The sequence below is a fragment of the Elaeis guineensis genome, chromosome 13, assembly GCF_000442705.2.
Source record: "Elaeis guineensis isolate ETL-2024a chromosome 13, EG11, whole genome shotgun sequence".
Taxonomy (NCBI): domain Eukaryota; kingdom Viridiplantae; phylum Streptophyta; class Magnoliopsida; order Arecales; family Arecaceae; genus Elaeis; species Elaeis guineensis.
Window position 1 is genome coordinate 10315291 of NC_026005.2, and position 22976 is coordinate 10338266.

The 22976-nt window shown below is 38.5% G+C and overlaps 2 protein-coding genes across 2 annotated transcripts; one reads left to right on the forward strand and one right to left on the reverse strand.

Moving 5' to 3' along the window:
* Window positions 1–450: 450 nt before the first annotated feature.
* LOC105056597 (ATPase GET3B) lies at window positions 451–8750 on the forward strand. Its single transcript, XM_010938851.4, has 11 exons — window positions 451–660; window positions 1458–1669; window positions 1852–1914; window positions 2056–2166; window positions 4123–4197; window positions 4302–4370; window positions 4475–4540; window positions 5984–6058; window positions 6134–6232; window positions 7881–8015; window positions 8269–8750. The coding sequence occupies exons 1-11, from the start codon at window positions 528–530 to the stop codon at window positions 8404–8406; spliced, it is 1176 nt and encodes a 391-aa protein (XP_010937153.1). The 5' UTR covers window positions 451–527; the 3' UTR covers window positions 8407–8750.
* Window positions 8751–15522: 6772 nt separating this feature from the next.
* On the reverse strand, window positions 15523–17924 carry LOC105056599 (subtilisin-like protease 4). The gene has a single exon (XM_010938853.4). The coding sequence runs from the start codon at window positions 17891–17893 to the stop codon at window positions 15596–15598; it is 2298 nt and encodes a 765-aa protein (XP_010937155.3). The 5' UTR covers window positions 17894–17924; the 3' UTR covers window positions 15523–15595.
* Window positions 17925–22976: the final 5052 nt, after the last annotated feature.

Sequence of the window (22976 nt, forward strand, 5' to 3'; positions counted from 1 at the left end):
AAATAGAAAATTTTAATATTTTTATTAATGAGAGATTTTTTTTTTGTTAAATCGATGTTTGGACTTTGGAATTAGGATGAGTCCCATGCATTGTCTTTTCTCATTCTCAAAATCCAGCAATATTAGAATCTCTTCTATATAAAATCAGCAAAAATTTAACTAATGCCATTATAGGAATGCATAAATTTATTGAAGTAATGATTAAGGTTATTTTTGAAATTCAAAATGAGGATTTAAAGAATTATGGATTTAAAGATAGGACAAGGAGCGAGGGTTGAATATTAAAGGATTAAGGAATCAAGTATTAAAGGATTTTGATTAACAACGAGGTGCAAAACGATCTTCTCTCAAACAAAGTTTCAAATGAAAATTATTCATTATACAAAAATAAATAAATTGTAAATCATTGGTAGCTCCACAATTAGACTTTGAATCATTTTAATCCTCTTTGAAACCCCTCCTGAAACCTGTCCGGTTAAAAGGCCGACCCCCACTCTAACGTGGAAGCCTCCTCCCCATCTTCCCCAATGTTGCTCGCTCCCTCCCCCTACCTCGCCTGCCGCCTCTCCCTCGCCGCCTCCCGCCACCTCTCTTCATGGCAGCCGCCGCTCCCCTTCACCCGCTCGCCGCCTACCCTCGTCGTCCGCCGGACCCTCCGAGGTTTGTCTTCATCCTCACCTTCCTCTCCTTCTAAAAGGTTGTCGGTGTTATCGGGGAAGCCGTTGGGATTGGAATAAGGTCGAACAATTCGCTCTCTGAGATCAGTCTGATATCAGAAGTCAGTCATAGGGCCTAGGGTTCGAGAAAGGTGCAAACTTGCTACCAGTTCTCGCTCTCTAGTTGCTGTTCCTCCCCTAGATAGTTGTCATTATTTTATCGGCCAATTGTGAGTTTTTGGTGGGGGTTTTTGTTTCCTTTTCCCCCTTATTTTTACTCGCTTTTGTTAGTTTGTTATTACTCGAAATAATCACTAATTTGTGTAGAAAAAGGATACGAGGATCTGTTGCGAATTGCTAGAGTCATAATAATATACCAAATCCTATAAAAAACCCTAAAATATCAAATTTTGGAGACTCCAATTATTGAAATAATCCTGATAACGTAGCTTGTTAGCTGTGCTTCCCCTAATTTGCTTTTCACACTCCATGTACTTAACGCTGGAGTGGAAAGTGCTGATTTTGTGCCATGATGTTTGTTTCCTTGACATGCTCGTCTGATCATCTTTTAATATGTCAATGCTATGTAGGTGTGGGATTGTGGTTATAATTTCTTTATTAGATGATTCATGGTGATTGATGGATTCATAAAAGAATCTGTCGATCTTATGTAAAGCCTTACTAAAGATTAGATTTTGGAGACCCCTGTCACGATAATTCTTGTGTGCAATCTCTGAGCGCACCCTATCTCCGAAAGCTGAAGGTTTATTTGGAAACTCTCTCTCTTTTTTTTGGTTGCAGTGAGATCAATTGCTACCCCAGCGGAAGCTACAGCAGGTTTTGATGAGATGGCTGCAGGGACTGAGCGGAAGTATTACATGCTTGGTGGTAAAGGGGGTGTTGGGAAAACGAGCTGTGCTGCATCCCTGGCTGTTAAGTTTGCGAATAATGGTCATCCTACCCTTGTAGTGTCTACAGACCCTGCACACTCTTTAAGTGATTCTTTTGCGCAGGTACATGACTATATATGTGGTGGAGTTATTTCTGTGTTGAAAAAAATTGTAAGATTTCCTTTTATTGGTTACCAAATGTCACAGGCTCAGGAAAGCAAGTTTGCCATATGGTACCTTATTTTGGATTTAAACTCAAAGTGGAATCTCAATTAGGTTGTGTTGTCTACTCATGTTATCTATAGGATTTGAGTGGAGGAACACTGGTGCCAGTTGATGGACCGGATTCTCCTCTGTTTGCGCTAGAGGTGAGAGTGCATATAATTGGAGTTACTTCTACAAGGATTCTTACTTTCTGCACATCTTTTCAAACTCTTTTTTTGAAATAGTTTGCTTCTCCTAATTGACATGCTCCAATAAATGTTCAACCAGGAAGGTTTCTTTTGCAGATAAATCCTGAGAAGGCTAGGGAAGAGTTTCGCAGTGCAAGTCAAAGAAGTGGAGGGACTGGGGTTAAAGATTTTATGGACAGTATGGGTCTTGGAATGCTTGCTGAACAGGTACAGCCTAAAAAGTTGTAAATTGTCATTAGTACCAAAAAAGCGTCCATTAATCTCTTGTCTTGATTGCTAATTTTCTTTCCAACAGTCATGAATATGCTTCTAAATGAACCTGCTTCTAAATCTTTTTGGCATGCAACTAAATGTTTGTCTCTCCATTTTCACATCAATCAATGTAAGAGGAATATTTAGTTTCTTTTTTTTTTTTAAATAAGTTTTGTGAAGCACAAACATCATCTTTGAGAAGCTAATGCTGACATCGATGCCAGCTATTTGTTTGGCATGTCAGACCTTTTATTGTATGAGGCAGGGTCTAAAAGTTTGATCGGTTTTTTATAAATGGCTTAGCTCCAGAGGTATCAGGAAAGAAGTAGATTATTCTTTTTTGCCTTTTATGCTTGTTACTACTTTCATGAGCAACCATCAAGAATTATTGAAAATTTCTTTGTATTTTCATGTGTACTAGATAATTAAATCAGTTTATTTTTTTTTATAAATTTTCTTTTCCTTTGTGGTTGAGAGAGTTGTTATCTTTTTGCAGAAACAACCTTACATTATCATAGTGTTTTTCTCAATTAATTCTTTGTTTTTCAACTGTTAGCAATTCTGGGACTGCGAGTTTGCCTGAGACAACTTAGGAATGTGTTAAGTTATTTGTCAAACTCTAAAGACTAGAGAAGTTGTAGTCCAGTGCTTTAGGTGGCTAATCCATATTTTGTCCCAATATCAGTTGCTTCATCACAAGGCCATCTGTAACTACTTCCCTCTTTCTTTCCTACTGTACTAGGGCATGGTAATGCAATAATTTGGGTTCTGAATCACTTATTTGGTTTTTGCATGGTTTTCTATATCACATATTTGATAATGGAAATGGGTACATCCACATCATGTCTATACATGTGGAAGTAAAATTAGACTTAGTATAATTTTGAACAATTGGGTATTCATTCCTGCTGTAATATCCTTTACATTATGCACACTAGCTCATTTCATTGGTGGGGCTTAAGTTCCATCGTTTGAACTTTAATCTCTGAAATATAGAGCTATAATATCTCTTTGAGCATACACTAAAGGTTGCTAAAATTGATATGAAATCAATTTCCAGAAAAATCTTACACATTGCTTGTTAGTTTCTCATCATTTTGATTGATGCTACACTTGCATCTGTTTCTATTGTCTTCTGCAGTTGGTATTCTTGCATTTCAAGCATTTGCAGGTTTTACTTTTTCATTATCTGCTGGTAATAGATCTTTGGCAGTTTTGAATGGCTATAAATAAACTGTTCTCAGCTTATCTTTTTTTGCTTGGTTACAAGGAATCATGATGCAGATAAGTATACTAAATTTGTAACCATCCACGAGTACTAGTACTTGTGTGACAAAGACCCTAGAAGAAAGGTGAGGAAAGGTGATACATTCCCTCCCCATCACAAACCACCATTGCACCGGCACAAAGACAAGCATCTTTCTTCATTAAGGAAGACAATTAAAATTAATTGGTCATGATTACATGCAAAAGCATCTTTTGTTCTAAAACATGTAAAATCTGTATTCTCTACAATAAACCATCTAACTCAGATCCTAATCTCTCCTTGTTGATTCCCAAAAGATTGCTAAACAAGCTTACTTGTCCGCTTTCAAAAAGTGTGAAACGAGATTATGGAGCTCTGTTTTATGATCTTCTTCAAATTATATACATGACTTTATTCTTTTGCGCTGCCAATTAGTTTAAAAGAGCATACCCTTGAGCTACTTTGTACGGGAACACTTTCACTTTAATGACATTTGCATCACTAGAAATAAGTGCAGCAAGTTCTACTCTGTGCCAAAATTATGCATTTTGTTTGTATTTTTTTCTATGATTATAAAATATATCGTGTTTTAACAGCCTACTGTTGGTGGGGTGAACCTTGTAGATTAATTTTCATCCTTTACTGGTTGCCTTTTTATGATTAAGCTAGGAGAACTAAAACTTGGAGAGTTGCTGGATACACCTCCTCCTGGACTAGATGAAGCTATTGCAATTTCAAAGGTATAAATCTGAATTTTTGTAATGGTGGATACTAGCTACTTCTTTTTAATACCTTTTTTCGCTGTTTTATTTTATCTTATTTTTTATCACTGTACTTTTACCAGGTCATGCAATTTGTTGAAGCACAACAGTATAGCATGTTTAGCCGTATAGTATTTGACACTGCTCCAACAGTAAGCACTCTGTAATGGGTTATCTTTTTGCTATCTTTTTAAAAACTCCTATGCCTGTTGTGCCCTTTACTTATTTATATGATCCCATGTTCATCTACTGTTAGGGCCATACTCTTCGACTTTTGTCCTTGCCAGACTTCTTGGATGCTTCCATAGGCAAGATCATGAAGGTGTGACTTTTTTAAACAAATCTGTAACTGATACCTGTTATGTGTTTTTTTTCCTAATTTGTTTTTTGAACATCCACCCTAGTCATTTTCGCTATTTTTAAGCACATTTTCTATGATTTATGTTTGGCTTCTTTTTGGATCATAACTACATCAACAAACAAAATTGAGATGGTATAAATGTTTCTCCCTTTATGAGGCAGAAAGACCATCCCCGCCCCCCCCCCCCCCCCCCCCCCCCCCTTTTTTTTGGTTCAAGTAAATACATCCATATTCACCATGTTAGAAGTAAGCTTGTATATTTTTTCTTTACGACTGCTTGCAGTGCTGTATCACAACTGTCTTTTGTTATTATTTGCTTTAAGTGTAAGCAATCATAAATATTTATGAATTCCCTATATATTTTTTGCATGGTTTTGAATCTTTAACTTAAGCTGGCCGAAAGTATAAATAGGAAACATAACAGGAAGATCTTCCAAAATGCTTATTGGTATTGTTGCAGGACAAACTTGTTTATTTGTTAGAGCTTTATATAAGTTAGAAAAGTAGATTGGCAAGGAAATTATCCTTTTATGGAAGTTGATGTTAGAAAAAAGAAGGTCATAACTATGGATGCGTTTGTTTCATCATCGGAATTGGAATTGTAATCGAAATCAGAATGGTAATCAAATGGCCATATTCCTTGATGTGTTTTCTTTGTGAATCGGAATGGCCGAATGGGATTTGAATATTAGGGGAGAGTTGGGATTGAGTTGTAGGGGATTGAGGGCATTGTCATTTTCTCTAGGAATTAGAATCGGAATGGGACTCTCTCCAACCAAATGGTTGGAATGGGAGTCGCTCATTTTTGTTCCCATTCTAGAGCTCAACTCCCCCCAACCAAATATGCCTTATGTTTTTCCCATAAACTAACTTGATCATGATGCATCAACCTTTTTTATGCAAGCCTTTGATCCATACAAGATGACCTCTGACATTTTCATGAATAATTTTGTTTTTTTCCCCTATCATCATCCTTGTAAGACATTGATTTGACATAGCTTTGCACAACTAGTTTATAAAATTCCATATATCGTGCTAACTTTATATTCATGGACATAGATCATGTGACTTTATCACAAGTGGAATTTGGTTTTGGTATGTGGTATCAGGGGATAAATGGACCAGGCTGCAGTAAATCTTAAAACAATTTCTCTATTTCACCTAGTGGCTTTTGTAGTCCATTATCAGAAAGAAAATTTGATTGTATGGTGACAGTGTCTTTTTTTTTTTTTTTTTTTGATATTGGATCTTATGATGATCTTGATTATAATTGTTAAATTGTTTTATTTTACTGTGAGAGTTGTTTTCAGTTCGATAAGCATGCATTACTTACTATTATACAATTTTCTATGAATTGTAGACTTTTTTAATGACATTTTTTATATTGCCCTTTGTCCATTTCAGCTAAGACAGAAGTTAGCTTCGGCAGCATCAGCCATTAAATCTGTTTTTGGGCAAGAAGGACCACGACAGGATGCTGTAAGGGCAAGTTTGTTGGGACATAAATTGTGCCTTATGATTCTGCTAACTGTTTTACTTTTCCCACTTGTATAGACTGACAAACTTGAGCAACTGAGGGAGAGAATGATCAAAGTGAGGGAGCTATTCCGGGATACCGAATCAACTGAATTCATCATTGTCACAATTCCTACAGTAAGTACTAAATTCTATCAACTTTTTTCTCCTCCACCGTTCCATCCTCTCGCCTCTTCCCTCTATTTTTTTGCAAGCCTGTCTCTTTCTGTGCATACATGCATGCTGTTGCATGTCTGCATCTGTTGCATTTTGTTCTCCTCTATTTTTTTGTCCTTTCGCCTCCCTCCTGTATCTTTCTGCAAGTCTCTCTGTGTCTGTGCATACATGCATGCTGTTGCATCTCCGCATGTGTTTGAAATTTGGGAAAAAGGTCTGTTTATTCAAGCAGACTTTCTGTGAAACTCATATTACAGTCCTTTGTTTGATTTGATCTGCTTACAGGATTGAACTTGTTTCTTTGGATTACACTGTTTGATTCAATCTGCTTACGGGATTCAAGTTGTAGATTTATCTGGATTGCATCTGTAGATCTTAATCAAACATAATTATTGCAGACAGTTCCATATTCCTTTTTTTTTTTGAAAATTATTGACGAGGGTCATGAAGCTCAGTACCTTTATGTTATCAATGCCCGTGACCTAATTCAACAAGGGATAATGCTAATCATGTGGGAAAGGAAAAGGAAAAGTTTGTTTGTTTGTTTGTTTTTTTTTTTTGATATTATAAATGAAATGGTTGCTGGTAGTGTCATGCTTAGAAAATGTCCAAATAGCGCAGTAAATTTACTTATTCAGGTATGAAGAAGATAGTGTTAGATTCTCTTCCTTAAATAGAATTCTGAGGGAAAAATAGATAGGTTAAATGCATCTATTAAGTGTAAAAAAAAAATAAAAAGGATATTAGAATCTAATGGGGCTTGAATTCCAAAATGAAAGAAATTTCAACTGGAGATGCCTTGTTGGCCACCCAGAAAAATTGAAGTGTCATGATGGTTGATTATAACTTCAAATTGCATGTAAGAGGATATAATGGAAGGTGGTTTAGAGATCATCTCTTCAAGAAAATTTATTGATGAGCAGAACAATTTAATTCAATTTTTATGCAGTGAAGCTTCATTTTGAGCACGTTAGCTGGGGACTCTTTTTTCGCTTTTTAACAACTTTATTTACGGAAGCATTTGGGTGTCTAGATTATTTGGCAGATGAAATGGTTTTCCTAGTTTGAAATGGATAGCAAGATCCTCAGGAGGGGTATGGGCAGGCCTATGATGTGCAGAAAACAGGAGGTCTTCCTGTTGGATTCAGTGATATTGTATGAAGTTATGAATCAACTCATTGATACTCATATATTCGTGGAGAAATGATGGATTTTTGTTATTCAAGCAGGAAATGACTGTATATTTTGTGGAAAAAACTTGCATACTGGCCTTGCCTCTATATTGTGCTTTATGATTTCTTTCACCGGCAGCTACAGATAAAGCTGCCCTGACAAGAGTGAAACTAAGAGTTTCATAATATGTATTCAATGGAAAGAGTCTAGCAAACAAGCAAGACTGCATTGTTCTAATTAAATTAGAGTTGGTGGCCAAGCTTATGTCTGCTGATTTTTGTTTGGTTGCATGTAACTTCATCTGTATGCTTTTGCAAAATTCAAATTGCTAATAATAGTAACTGATCTCTGGTACAGTATAATGGATGTGCCTATTATCTAATGCATACATGTAAATGTTTACTGCTTTTTAACTAAAGTGTTTAAATTTTCTGAGGTCATGGCAATTAGTGAGTCATCGAGACTGTGTTCTTCGTTGAGGAAAGAAAATGTCCCTGTCAAGAGGCTTATTGTCAACCAGATTCTACCACCTTCTGCATCAGACTGCAAGTTTTGTGCAATGAAAAGGAAGGTAAAGCCACTAATTTTCATAAGTATGAAGTGCTTATTTTTCTGATTACATATCTCAGAATTGTTCTGGATTTGTTTGAGCCTTAACTTTATGACTTGCTAGTTATTGCTCTTCTTTTCTAAACCTACTATAGTTTCTGCAGTTATTTCTTGATAACATTGTAAAATATCTTCTTCAGTTTGAATTATTTCTCTCAAAAAAATAGTTTGAATTATTTCAAAGATGCAACAGTCACTTAGCTCTTTCATTTCAGGATCAAATGCGTGCACTTGAAATGATCCAAAATGATTCCGAACTCATGAGCCTGAAGCAAATCCAAGCACCACTAGTTGATGTAGAGATCAGGGGTGTTCCTGCCCTAAGATTCATGGGCGAGATTGTCTGGAAGTAGCATCCAGGTACCGAAAAATGAGTAGGTTGGAGATCATAATTTTGCTAGTGGTCTTGCTCTGTTTATTTTTCATACACCAATGCCAGCTCTACAATCAGCACATTACTGCATTGGAACTTAGAGGTAAGTTCCATGGCCTGAAGCAGATATACGTCACCTGTTCGCATCTGATGAGCTTCAAATGTAAACAGAGCAAGCTAACCTACGAAACAGAGGAAAGCAGTATCAGTTGAACCTTATATCATGTATCAAATGCTGATTATATATATAAGATTCTTGTTGGAAGGATTAATGCCTGTACACATTCATGTATAATGCTTAAAAATCTAATTTTCTTTGTCCAATTAAGCTGCATATATCTGCAATTCTGGATGGAAATATTACTGGTCACAGTTTTCTGTCCTGTTATAGATGTTTTGGGATCTGATGACTATTCAGAAAAATCTACTGAATTTTGGTTTTTGAGGTTTTGCAAAAACAATTAAAAAAACAATTGGTGCTAGAAAATATTTCTAATGAATGGATTTGCATAAAAGCAAAAAAGAATCACTTAATACTGGCTTCGCAGAAAGAGATCGGGCTGTATTTTTTTAGTCAGGTCTAGATTTAACCTTTTTGGGACCAAATTATCCTTTTGTGTGTTCAACAATGTATTTTGTCGCATCCATGGTGGCAAACCGGCATCAATTTATAGAGGCATGAGAGAGGCTGCTGCAAAAAGGAGCACAGCATTGTCGGTAAAGTTTTTAGGTGGGACTCATGGGCAAAGATGGCATCCTAGATGGGTAGAGAAGAGGATGGTGTGGTTGAAGATGAGATGCGACTGGCAAAAGGGTCATGGAAGAGGGTGGCGGTGTTCGTGAAGGCGAATGGAAGTGGGGGAGGGATGTGGTGTTCTTGCACCTTGGAGGAAGGCTAACCTTGATGAAGGCAACAGGAAGTAGGTGGATGGGGGTGGTGGGCAAGGATGTGGAGGGGCATTAGTCCGGTGGTTTTGGTGGAATAGATGCCATGGCTGACTAAAAAGCACATGCGGTCATGGCCCGTAGGAGGAGAAGAAGATGCGGAGGTGGTGGTGAGTTTTGGTGGATATACAGTTTGCATTGATACAGTAAAGAGGATATACTGTTTGCATTACTACATGTATAGTCTGCAGTAAATCAAGGCTGGTAATCTCATGTCATTTCCTTGCTATACACTGACAGAGAGTCTTTTCCTCTGACATATTATTCTCACAATGTTGGCTTGTAGCTTTCATTTCATATTCCACATGGATTTGATCCGTAGAGGCACTTAAATCATTGAATACCTAATAAATGTTTTTTGTGAGTCTAATCTGGAACTTCTGCAGCTTTCCAAAGAAACCACTGCGCTCAACAGGAATTCACGTTATGGAGTACTGGTAGGAAGATATCGAAAGGAAAAAGGCTATCGTGCCCATGGATTGAATTCCTCATCACATTCGAAAGAGAGAGGCTATTGCAAGCGCTCCGATCTTTTCAGTTGAATGCTGCATTAGATGGCACAACTTTCTCCAATTCCTGCCTCATTTTTATTTGGGTATAAATTGATCATGTTGCAGCTTATCAGGAAAAAAAAATTCAGTTGCTGGTATGACATTTCTTTAATCATATCTGCAGAAGAATTACTTGAGCTTTCTTACCATTGTCCAAATGATGTTGTATTGGAGCTTGCTTCTCGTTAGGATTTGCTCAATTTTTTAAGGTGTTTGGTTCACGTTTGAAATAAAAATTAAAATCGAGATGGTCCTATCCTCTGAAGCTTTGGGTTTATGACTAGAACTTAAATCAGAATAGAGATTTAAATCTTTAGAGGAGAATCAATTTGGGTTTTAGGAGGATTAAACTATCCCATTCCATCTTGAAATCGGAATTAGAATGGACTTCTAACCAAATGAATGCACGGCAATTCTCCAGTCCATGCAAGAGGAATTGCGGGCATAACCTAGAGAGCAACCCTTCCCAAAAAAGAATTAGACCACGCCCCTGGTTGCAGAATATTTTAGTTTAAAATATTGATGCAGTATTTTTTTGCGTTGGCTTTATCTAGCACGCATGGTGGATCAGGTCTACCCAAGAATTTCTCTTGTTTTTCCCCCTTTTTTTTTTTTTTTTTTGCCTTCGATCAGCTATTTTCATCCATGCCACTGGTGCCCCACCGCCCCTTCGTCAGAAATCTCTTGCTCCTTCATGACCTCACAGGTCTCCCTAGCCTCTGGCAATGGTTGCCAACCGCTCTGCAACCCGAATCAGAACACTTCGTTTTCCGATGCATGACACCGTCCTCGGCCATGCTTTCACTAGTGAAGGCATCTTCGACCCTCTGCACCCTTGTCACCTCTGTTCCTGAGCACCATCAGCCAGCTCGTCAATGCTTTCAGATCAAGGTGATAGCTCCTCACTTGCACCAGTTTTGCCCCTCCGATGGGACCGGCCGTGCGATCATTCTCCAGGGGCCATCAACTCCTCGCCCTCTACGGCCTCAATGCTGTTCGCTCATTGTAGCGTCCCATGATTAGGGCATCAAATACGAGCTTTCACGAGAAATGAAGGCCCCAACTAGACGTGACTTCAATCTCGGATCCGGATCCAGATCCAGATTCGACCTGTTTAGCTAAAGCCACCATGAATTCAGGTTCAAATTTGGATCCAACGAGACTAGTAGACCTGAACCCAGCCTGTTTGGATTTAGGTAGCCTGCCACATCAAGCCTTGTCAGACTGCCATGTCATAAGGTCATGTCAGCACATCAGCAGGCCACTAGACTTGTAGGCTGGTGATGGTGAGGGATATAAGCTCAACTGCTGTGGGTATGTGGTGAGAAAGGAAAATGAGAATGCTTTTTACTAAAATGAGAAAGGAAACTTAAGGATAGCTTAGAATATTAAGAAAATTTTTTTTTGGGTGCCTTTGGCTAGCGGTTGAAATTAGAATCAAAATTAAAATTCGATAAATTAGAATTAAAATCTAATGGCCATATCTCTTGATGTATTTGATTCGTAACTGTAATTAGAACCAGAATCAGAATGAAATTTGAATTATAACGAAGAATATAGATTAGGTTTTGGGGGATTGATACCTCATTCTACTCTATAATCGAAATAAGAATGAAACTTCTCCTAATAAATTTGTTGGAATGAGTCGTTCTTTTTTATTCCCATTCAAAAATCTAACTCGTCCGAACTAAACAGACCCTTAATGTCTTTTAGATGGCCCACTATGAATTCATCATTGTCACAATTTTTACAGTAAGTACTAAATTCTATCGATTTTTTTCTCCTCCACCCTTCCATCCTCTCGCCTCTTCCCTCTATTTTTCTGCAAGTCTTCTGTTTCTGTGCATACGTGCATGCTGTTGCATCTCCACATATGTTAGAAATTTGGAAAAAAGGTCTGTTTATTCAAGCAGACTTTCAGTGAAACTCATGTAACAGTCCTTTGTTTGATTTGATTTGCTTGCAGGATTGAACTTGTTTCTCTGGATGACACTGTTTGATTCAATCTGCTTATGGGACTCAAGTTGTAGATTTATCTGGATTGCAGCTGTAGAGCTTGGTCAAACATAATTATTGCAGAAATTTGCATATTCTTTTTTTTTTTTTGTTGAAAAATATTGACAAAGGTCATGAATCAGTACCTTTATGTTATCAATGCTTGTGAACTAATTCAACATGGGATAATGCTAGTCGTGTGGGAAAGGAAAAGGAAAAGTTTGGAATTTTTTTTTTTTTTTGATATTATAAATGAAATGGTTGCTGGTAGTGTCATGCTTAGAAAATGTCCAAATAGCACAGTAGATTAACTTATTCAGGTATGTAGAAGATTAGTGTTAGGTTCTTTTCCTTAAATAGAATTCTGATGGAAAAATAGATAGGTTAAATGCATCTATTAAGTGCAAAAAAAAAAAAAAAAGGATATTAGAATTTAATGGGGCTTGAATTCCAAAATGAAAGAAATTTCAATTGGAGATGCCTTGTTGACCATCCAGAAAAATTGAAGTGTCATGAGGGTTGATTATAACTTCAAATTGCATGTAGGAGGATATAATGGAAGGTGGTTTAGAGATCATCTGTTGAAGAAAATTTATTGATGAGTTATGCAGTGAAGCTTCATTTTGAGCACGTTAACTGGGGACTCCTTTTTCATTTTTTAACAACATTTACTGAGGCATTTGGGTGTCTAGATTATTTGGCAGATGAAATGGTTTTCCTAGTTTGGAATGGATAGCAAGATCCTCAGAAGGGGAATGGACAGGCCTATGATGTGCGGAAAACAGGAATCATAGGCATAATCTAAAGCAACCCTTCCCAAAATAGAATTAAACCACACCCCTAGTTGTAGAATATTTAATTAGTTCAAAATATTGATGTGGTATTTTTTTCATTGACTTTATCTACAACACATAGATTAGGTCTAATCAAGAATTTTTCTTGTTTTCTTTTTTTTTTTTGCCTTTGATCGGCTATTTTCATCCAAGCCACTGGTGCCATGCTATTTGGTAATGATTGCCAACCTCTATGCAACTCAAATCACCACACTTTATTTTTCAATGCATGACATCCTCTTCAACCATGCTTCCATTAGCGAAGGCATCTTTGGCCCTTTGCACCCTTGTCCTCTTATTCATTGCTTGTGCCCCTTCTTCAGTGACATCTCTATTCTCGAGCAGCATAAGTCAGCTCGTCACCACTTCTAGATCAAGGTGCTAATTCCTTGCACGCACTAGCTTTGCCCCTTCGATGAGGCTGGTTGTGCCATCGCTCTCGGCCTTGGCCTTCCGACGGCCATCAACTCCTAGCCCTCAATGGCCTCAATGCTGTCCATTCATTGTAATAGTTCATGATTAGGGCATCAAATATGAGCTAGATGTGATTCAATATCGGATCCATATCCAGACCCACCAAACCAGATTCGACCCGTTTAGCTAAAGCCACCATGAATTCAGGTTCAAATCTGGATCCAACGAGACTTATAGACCTGAACCCAGCTTGTTTGGATTTTGGTAGCCTGCCACATCAAGCTTTGTCAGATGGCCATGTCATACGGTCATGTAAGCACGTCAGCAGGCCACATTATCCATACTTGGTTGAGGCCTGTACAAAACATAGTGTAGACTTGTAGGCTGGTGATGGTGAGGGATATAAGCTTACCTGCTATGGGTATTTGGTGAGAATGGAAAATGAGAATGTTTTGTACTAAATTTAGAAAGGAATTTAAGGATAGCTTAGAATATTAAGGATTTTTTATTATTATTATTTTTATTATTATTATTATTATTATTATTATTATTATTATTATGTGTGCATTTGATTTACTACAAATTAGAATCAGCATCTGAATCTGATAAACTGGAACAAAAGTTAAATGGCCATATATCTTGATGTATTTGATTTGTGATCGAAATTGAAATAAGAATCAGAATAGAACTTGAATTCCAATGAAGAATATGAATTAGGTTTTGGGGATTGAGTCACATTTTAATGTAGAATTGAAGTGGGAATAGGACTCCCCTTAGCCAAATAGTTGGAACAAGTCATTCTTTTTTATTCCCATTTTAGATTCTAACTCCTCCCAACTAAACATTCTTTTAACGTTGCTTAGATTGCCTCCTATGAATTTTCTCTTTTTTAGGCTGCTCTTTACTATTGTACTTTTTGCTTGTCACTAACCAGGCCCAAGAGAACCCCAGGCCTTGTGAACTTCACAATTTTCTTTTCTTTTCTTTTCATTTTTTTTCCTTTAGTTTTATGGTTTTACTTCTTGCTTTTTATGGTTTTACGGTTTCACTTCTTGCTTTTCACACATTCCAACAAAAAAAAAAGTGCCTAATTGAAAAAAAAAAATTTAGGATCAAATTATTTCTTTCTCAAATTTGAATATGTGTTGCTGTGATTTACCTTATTTTTCATCTTTCAGAAAGTTGCTTTCCTCCACTTGACCCCAATTAAACATGCCCTTCAAATAACAAAAAGTAAAACTTTAGCTTTACTTAAGCAATCTGTACATGTATCTGTGCAGGGAGGATAACTAGGATTAGTAGTTGGGTTGGATCGGATTAGATATGGATCAGATCGGATTTAGGTTGGATCAAAAAATCATCAATCTGACCTATTTATTAAATAGGATAAAAATTTTGATTCGAATTTGATCGGTTTATTAAACAAATAATCTGATTCGACTCATTAGTCTGTCAATCGGATGAGTCAAATTAGGTTAAACAACTTATATAGGTTAAGTGAATTTTTAACGGATTAAACATATTAACTAGATTGGGTTAAACAGGATATGAATATATTAAACAGATTTTAAATAGATTAAATAGGTCATAAATAAATTAAACACATTACATGGGTTACTTAACTCAACTGGAATAGTAAAAGGATTAAATAGTTTAGATATTTTAATTTAAATATTAAATAGATTAAATGGATCGATATATTTAAGATCTGAATTTGTTTAGCCCTAATCTAAATATGCTTATATCAGATCGAATATAAGCAGATTCACATGTCATGTCATATGTTGCTAGCCGTAAGATGACCCATCTTTTAAGTAATCATATTCTAGTGGCCATCAAAATCCATCCTGAGATGTGCTTGGGATCAGCAATAATAACTTAAAGGTTCTGACCACAAGCCCAATTCGTGTTTGATTTCTTCAAACATGTTTGTGCTTGGATTATTTCAGGTTAGGCTTATCGGTTTGTTTGGGCCCCGACAGAGACCAATCCGTTCCCTGACGTCCGAGTGGCTTAATCATATGCAGGGAAATTCTTTGTGCACCGCGCGCGGTGCAGAATTTTTGGCGCGGCGCCCCCCCGCGTCCCTTTTTACCCCCACCCCCCGGCCCCGCGCGCGGTGCACAAAGAATTTCCCATCATATGCAAGGTGATCTAACAACTTTCCGGGAAAATGAGTACAAATCCAATGCTACTATCGAAAAAAAAACTATATTTTTATATTTTATAAAACCCAATGGTGGGAAAGCCACCGCTCTTTTTTCGTCATCGCTAGACACGAACCGCTCATTTAATTGGTCATCGAAATGAGAAAAGAAATAATATCGAGAGAGAGAGAGAGAGAGAGAGAGAGAGGGAGAGAGAGAGAACATACTACTTTGCCCTCCGCTTTATTTACGTACGTACGTAGGCGGAGCCTGTGTATAGAATGTCAAACAAATTTAATGGCGATGGGGCTCTTCACGACATACTTGTTGCTGTTGGAAATCCATTCCAGTTTTCCTCTTGCAGTGGAGGTTTTCCCCGGACCAGAGCCAGAGATCCTTAGAGTCACTTGGAAACTCTCATCCTGGCCTTGCCTGTTAAAAAGTAGCTGGTACGTGGAGAGATCCACCATCACTCCGGTCGGGTTAGTAATCCTAGCATCGTAAACGGAGTTGGCGTCGCCGACATTCGTCACCGTTCGATTAACTGTCACCGCCTGACGCGAATTGCGTGGCAGCGACACCATGATCGATGGGTAGTTCAGCGATGATGCTTCGATAGTTTGCACAGTGGAGCATCGAATCGTCCGGTTGAAGAGAGTCTTGACTTGAGAGTCCGAGTAATTCAAACCACAAACATAACCGATGTAGTCATCCGGGTGGATGTTATAGACGAGGCCTGGATCCAGGGCTCCAGCTGGATTCACCTGTCCAGCACCGGTCGCGAAGATACTAGCCGTCTTATTGGAATTCTCGTCGACGATGAGGTTGCCATCGAGGTCCAGATCCCGAGCCGAAGTTATAATCGCTGACTGGATGTAGGCCGGCGACCAATTTCTGTGCTTGTTCTTTATCAGCGCGACGATTCCCGACACGTGAGGTGTTGCCATCGATGTGCCGCTGTCGAAATTGAACGTCTTGGTAGCTAAGGCCGAGGGGTTCGGTCCAATGTCGAATGGCCACGCTGCCAGAATGTTCACGCCGGGAGCGAGGACGTCGGGCTTCAGGATGCCACCATTCATCGTAGCCGGGCCTCTGGAAGAGAACGAAGCAACTCCTGGAGATGGTCGGTATCCGAAAACTGTGTGCTTGAAGATAATCGTTGCATTGGGAGTGAAGCTTTGGGATTTTGATCCAGAATAGTAGTAATTTTGAAACACTATCCTATCCCTGTAGCTGATTTGAGCGACTGGAAGGACATGGGGATGAGCAGAAGTGGTATACCCTTGGCTTACTATGTTGCCAAGTACCATTGCAGCTCCTCCAGCGTCATATACCACCTTGCCCTTCTCAACGCTTTTTACCAATCCTTCCCAACATAAAACGATCTTCCCTCTAACATTTATGTTATCCAAGGAGTTCTTGCGGCAGTATGTTTTGTTAACATCTCCATGTTCTCCAGGGAAGACGATCGGCCATGGCCCGGAGGCATTGAACGAGCGGGGCTGGTATGCGGATTGGCCATCCAATTCTGTTCCATCTCCAAGCCTCACTGTCGTCCTTATTCTTCTGTCGGTGGAGCTTGCTCCGATCGTCAGAACCCACGGTGCGTCGCGGGACAATGAGCTCTCCTTTGGGCCACGGTTCCCGGCGGATCCGACGGCCGATATGCCATGATATAGCGCTGATAGTGCACCGTGCGCAGTCCCGTCAGCGAAAAATTTTGTGGCGCCCTTTCCAATGGACATCGAAAGCACATCGACGCCGTCATGGATCGCTTGGTCTATGGCTTTTAATATGTCGGAGTCCCTACAGCCATGGAAGCATACTTTGTAGATGGCCAAGTGAGCCTTTGGTGCCATCCCAGCAGCTGTGCCCTTGGCCATGCCGAGAACCGAGGCATCATCGACAAAGTTTCCAGCTGCAATGCTGGCCACATGCGTGCCGTGCCCACTGGTGTCGTTGACCGACTCCAAAACTCCAGCATGGAATCCTACGGCGCCGATGATCTTTCTGTTGCACCTGACGCCACTAGAAGGCGCGCATGTCCCTTTCCATGTGACCGGCTTAGGCGGCATTCCCCAGTCATGGAATGAAGGATGCGTCGAGTGGATGCCGCTGTCGAGGACGCCAATGACAATTCCTTGTCCATAGAAGGTGTTCGACCATATGCCGCCAGTCCAGTTGTTCAGTCCCAAGAATTTATGGGTGTAGGTTGTTGCGAGCGGGTGTACTTGGTCAGGGTAAGCGTATAGAAATCCCTTCTTTGCTTCCATGGCTTTCACTTCGTGTGGAGCCAGCCTCGCGGCGAATCCACTGATGACATCACGGTATGAGTAGATGAGCCGTGGCTTGCCGGAGTCTAGAGTGGTGTTCGGCAGGAAGGATTTGTGCCAGCTCTCCAGATCTTCGCTACTAAGGAACTCCGATCCCTCGGGCCTTTCAACATGGACAATGTAGGTTTGGATCTTCGCTGCATCATCTTCGACTATGGGAAGCAGCTGGGCATGGCTCATTGGAGGAGATAGAGAATAAAAGAACGAAAGGATAGTAAAGAAGAAAACTCGTGGCTTGTGGTCGTCCATCAGGAGTCGATGGGATCATACATGGGATGGGGATGAGAGGTGAGTTAGGGTACGTATTATATAGATGATGGATTTCGGGAAGGAATGCGGTCTTAATTGCCTCAATGATCGATGAGAGAGCGGAGGAAGGTTCTCACCACCAGCTCATAATTCAGAGGCAAATAATAGAGAGAGAGAGAGAGAAGGGATCCTAGGATCTTAGCTCTGAGGCATTACTCATATAACGTTCGTAGAACTTGTTCATATGCTTGTCGTTGGACAAAATAAATGGAAAAGTGACAAAAAGTATCGGAACTGGTGGTCACCTTAGCAGGTGGGATGTGTGAAATAATAAACTAGAAATCTAGAATCCAATGCCTTTCTCGGTCGCTCTCTCGAGCGATAAACTACAGGTCATGTGTAATAACAGTATCAATAAACGAAAATATGATCGATATCTCTCTGCTAGGTATTCTGAAAAAAAAAAAAAAAAAGAGTTTTCGCATGGTCAGATTCTGAAGCTTTCGTACTGTATGTGTGCTGAAGGTCATGGATAAGATATAAGTCGGTTCCCATCGTGTGTGGAAATGCTTAGAGTGCAATAATGGTACGTAAAAGTTTCCAACGAAAAAAGGACTGCAGCAATGGATCGGTCACAGTGATTCTATACATGGCGTCCCGTCATGTGCTACGGTGTACACTCAAGGAATGTCTCTCTTTGATTTATGCGTACGTGAAAGATTTTTGTTGCCGGAAATGAAATATTATATAATTGCATCTTAATCTATAATATGGAGCTTTGGAGATCCAAGTATCCCATTTTTTCCCCCATGCTGCCTTAATTGTTTGGAGTCATTTTGGAACTTTAATACATAAGTTATTATGTAGACTCATTCGACCAAATAATTTTTCATATATATGACCTAAGATAATATGCATGAATCAATGAGGATTAGCTTGCTTAGCGTGACCTGCACCACATTTTTGTGCGAGTGCAGCAACCTTACATGAATGAATAAAATGTTTGGATCTTTTTTTGTTCTTTTGACATAAAGGGAGGGAAACCCACCCTGTAACTTTATTATCACTGAACGATTACAGGAGAAAAGGACTGCAGCAATGGATCGGTCACGGTGATTCTATACATGGCGTCCCTTCATGTACTGGGTGTACTCAAGGAATATCTCTCTTTGATTCTACCAAAAAAAAATTACAGGAGAAAAGGGACAAAGCAAGGGATGACAAGACGATATTTGGTCAGCAACCAAGAGAATCCAATACAAAACATCAAGCTACCAACCTTGAGTGCTATCAAAGCGGGTGCCCTGCCTACAGTTTCTTGTTTGTGACGTACGAAGGCTCTTTGTATAGGATGACAAGTTACGTATAGTAAATCGATCATGTGGATAAAAAATTCAAAATAAGTATCAAATAAAAAAAATATTTATAAAAAATCATAAAAAAAATTATAAAAAAATAAAAAATTAAGAAAAAAATTATTCAAAAAAAAATAAAAATCAAAACCTCACAAAGGTGTCTTACGAAAGAACAAATAATCTCTCATCTTTTTTTCTTTTTATACAATCTTCCGTATCATTTTCTACACGATTTTCTATATATTATAGAGACACCAAAAGTCCTTTTAAATAGAGCATCATATAGATGGGATTTTGACTCCTATTTTGATTCACAAAATAAAAATCTATTAGAATATAAATTTTAATAATCTTTAAAAAATAATTAAATAGAGTAACACTAAGAATAAAATTTTAAAGTCATTAAAATCAATAACCAACTAAAAATAGTATCCTAGTTAGATTTGGACTCGACAATAAATCTCAATACTCTCTCTCATTGCAAAGTTTATATCAACAATACTGAAGTTATCAATATCATGAAGTGCCATCATAACTATCGTCATCATTGTCATGGTAATAGTAACATATAATAATTTATTGAATCTATTGTGGGGTCATACCATCTCAACAGATATCCTTGGGACTCACAATCAGGAGTTCTTAGGTCGATAAGAAGATCGACATGAGTCTTGGCTGTGGATGTAACCAGAAAACCGACCTTATCAGAAGACTGACCTCATCAGAAAGCTAATCTCACTAGAAGGCCGACCTTATCAGAAAGTCGATCTTACCGAAAGACTGATTTCATCAGAAAGCTGACCTCATCAGTAAGTCGACTTCATCAGAAAGTCGACACCTAAGCTCATCAGAAGGCCGACAGTCGAGCTCGATTATCAATAGGTTGACTTCATCAGAAGGCCAACCTCATCAGAAGGTTGACCTCTGATATGTGGCAGCATTAGAAAATATCAACCTTATACCGATCTGTAAGTCAAATATCTCTCGCCAGTACTATACTAAATCAGATTGATTAATTATTGACTTGGTGCTATGATAGCCGACCTACTCAGTTTATATTAGCAGGACATTAGTTTTAGTCAACTTCTCACTCAGTCAGTAAAGCTTCAAGTCAGTTATCTTCAACTATATTACAGTTGACTACAGTTATGATACAGCTATACTCCACGTGGGTGAATGACAATCCACGATCTCCCTATAGGTGGCCATTCTGTTATAATAAACTAACGGTCTAACAAATAAATCCTCCAAATCAAGTGGTTACTAATCGCCCAACAAACTTTCTCCATGGCATAACAGCTAAGTAATCTCTACTATATAAAGCGGGCAGGATACTCTCTGAAAGGTAAGTCATAAGTCAGAACTCAGAGAGTTAAGACTCTACTAGATTCTTTTCAGCTCTCCTATTGAAGGGAATTAAAAATTCTCACTCTTTTCATTCAAAACCCCTCTCTTTGCCTTTTATTTTCTTTATTTCTATTATTTGTTCTCAAGGCTTTGGCTGACTTAAACATCGGAGGATCCTAAATTGGAGGATATCCTATTGATTTTAGGATTTTTTTTGTAGGTTCATTCATGATCTTCATTGACTTGACCCTTAGCAGCTCTTTAGCTCGGTTTAACATCACCCTTATTTTTTTTCCTCCGGAGCTTTGCAGCAACAGATTGGCATTAGAAGGAGAGCCTTTGCCCAAAAAATTTTATGAAAAATGATAATTCAGAGAGCACAAAATAATTTTATATCTTCACCGTCTTCTTTGAGAGGTGTGCCAGAAGTAGTCCTATCTTCAGTTATGGTAGATCCACAATAATTTAATCTTTTAGTTCAACAAGTCTAAGCTCCTACTGCTGGGGTCATCAATATAATCTCAAATCTTGATGAAGATTGGAGGCAGATGAAAGTTCTTTCCTGAAAAGGTAGTGCACTGATATTAATGAACCTTCAATAAAATTTTCTTCAATGTCTCAATTCTTATCCAAATGAGATTAGACCTCTACAATCAAGTTGGAGCATCATCTTTCAATATTATGGGGGGATGATATCTTTAGTCCTATATCAGTTATGAGTCAAGAGAGAGTATCGCTTATATCGATTAGAACCATCTCTCCTATATGAGGTGCCTTTTCAACGGCAAAATCATGAGGCTCCAAATGACCAAAGCCCACTAAAGCACAAAGATGATCAGAGCCAAGGCGGATAATATCTTGCATACGTGGGAGCGGAGTTAATCATCCGAGCCATCTGACTCCTTAACTGCAATAAATGCCCAAATGAGAAAAACTGATCAAATAAGGATAAGAAAAGACTAAGTTTGTCTAAATAAGGTCGGAAAAAACTGAACTCAAGCTATGAGAATCCCAACCAAATCAGGACAACTTAGTGTAAGACATCCAATCTCCAGATTAGATCTTACAAATATCTAATGCGAGACATCCGATCTCTGAATTGGATCTCACAAATATCTAACGTGAGATATGCAATCTCCAGATTGGACCTCATGGACATCTTATTGATTATGATTAATTTTTAGATTGAACTTTACAGATATCTATTCAAGGAGACTCAAGTTTCGACTTGAATTCTAAGATGACATACCTTTGAAAGGGAAGGAGATAAAATATCTCAAGATGAAACTTCTGATGCATGGGAGACTCGATCTATCTAAAACAACATCCGACAGAGGTATTTTTTAAATATCTATTATATTCAATTTATTAAGATCGATTTATTCTTAATTAATCGATCTGATTTGTAAAGTCATATCATTTTTAATGTTCTGAAGTTTATTTATTATATTAAGCCACATCGGCTTCATGATTGATCCAATTGAGATCAGATAATGTCATTATAAATATAATTATCTAAGTCCTACATGGGACAGTTAAACCCAGATCGGGTTACGTGAGGCCGGACAGACCAATATAGATATATTAAAAAAAATTTTAGTCGAGATCCGAGGTCGTCTAGATAAGATCCATTATGAAGAAAGTCAAACTTGGCAAGATTCGAGGCCACCTCGACAAGATCCAAGGTGAAGAAAGCCAATCTTGATAAGATCCAAGGTTGTCTTAAAATCTTTGACAAGAATTAAGGTCACCTCGATAAGATTCGAGGTGAAGAAAGCCAACCTTGATAAGATCCGATGTTGCCCAAAAATCTTTGGTAAGAACCAAGATCTTCTCGACAAGATCCAAGGTGAAGAAAGCCATGAAGCGAAAATTTAGTGCAGGGGCAAAATGGTAATTTTAAAACTTTTTCAAAATTACTATTTTACAGCGGAATTATTAATTAATCTCATTAATTAATACTAATTAACCCTATATTAGGATCTAAATATGATACAACAGCATGCATTTAAATTTGAAATTCAAATTTGAATCAGTAAACGTTTTACAGTACTGTGTTCAGAACACATCACCTTTTGCGGGTAGTCGATCACCGCAATCTGATCACCGTCAGAGGGCTCTGATCGTCACGTCGCAGCCACCCAACTGTCTAGCCTCTGCGGATCGTCCACACGAAGCTCCCGTCTGATCAGCTCCTCACGAATGCTAGTTCGTGATTTCACCCTTTTGATGGCAGATGTTGATCGAACTCCTTCGATCGATGTGTCCCGACTTCTCGGATGCTCCGGATCGTCTGCACAGTTACTTGAGAGGCTGATGGATCTCTCTCTGAAATTTGGTGGACTCACGACACTCGTGGCACACCAATCTCACTTCCCGAA

What these genes read in the sequence shown, in the direction of transcription:
- LOC105056597 (XM_010938851.4), top strand. Translation starts at nt 528, where the DNA reads ATGTTGCTCGCTCCCTCCCCCTACCTCGCCTGCCGCCTCTCCCTCGCC. An exon ending in CCATAGGCAAGATCATGAAG is followed by an intron (nt 4,541 to 5,983) that starts GTGTGACTTTTT and finishes TGTCCATTTCAG; the next exon opens with CTAAGACAGAAGTTAGCTTC. An exon ending in TTTGTGCAATGAAAAGGAAG is followed by an intron (nt 8,016 to 8,268) that starts GTAAAGCCACTA and finishes CTTTCATTTCAG; the next exon opens with GATCAAATGCGTGCACTTGA.
- LOC105056599 (XM_010938853.4), bottom strand. Translation starts at nt 17,893, where the DNA reads ATGGACGACCACAAGCCACGAGTTTTCTTCTTTACTATCCTTTCGTTC.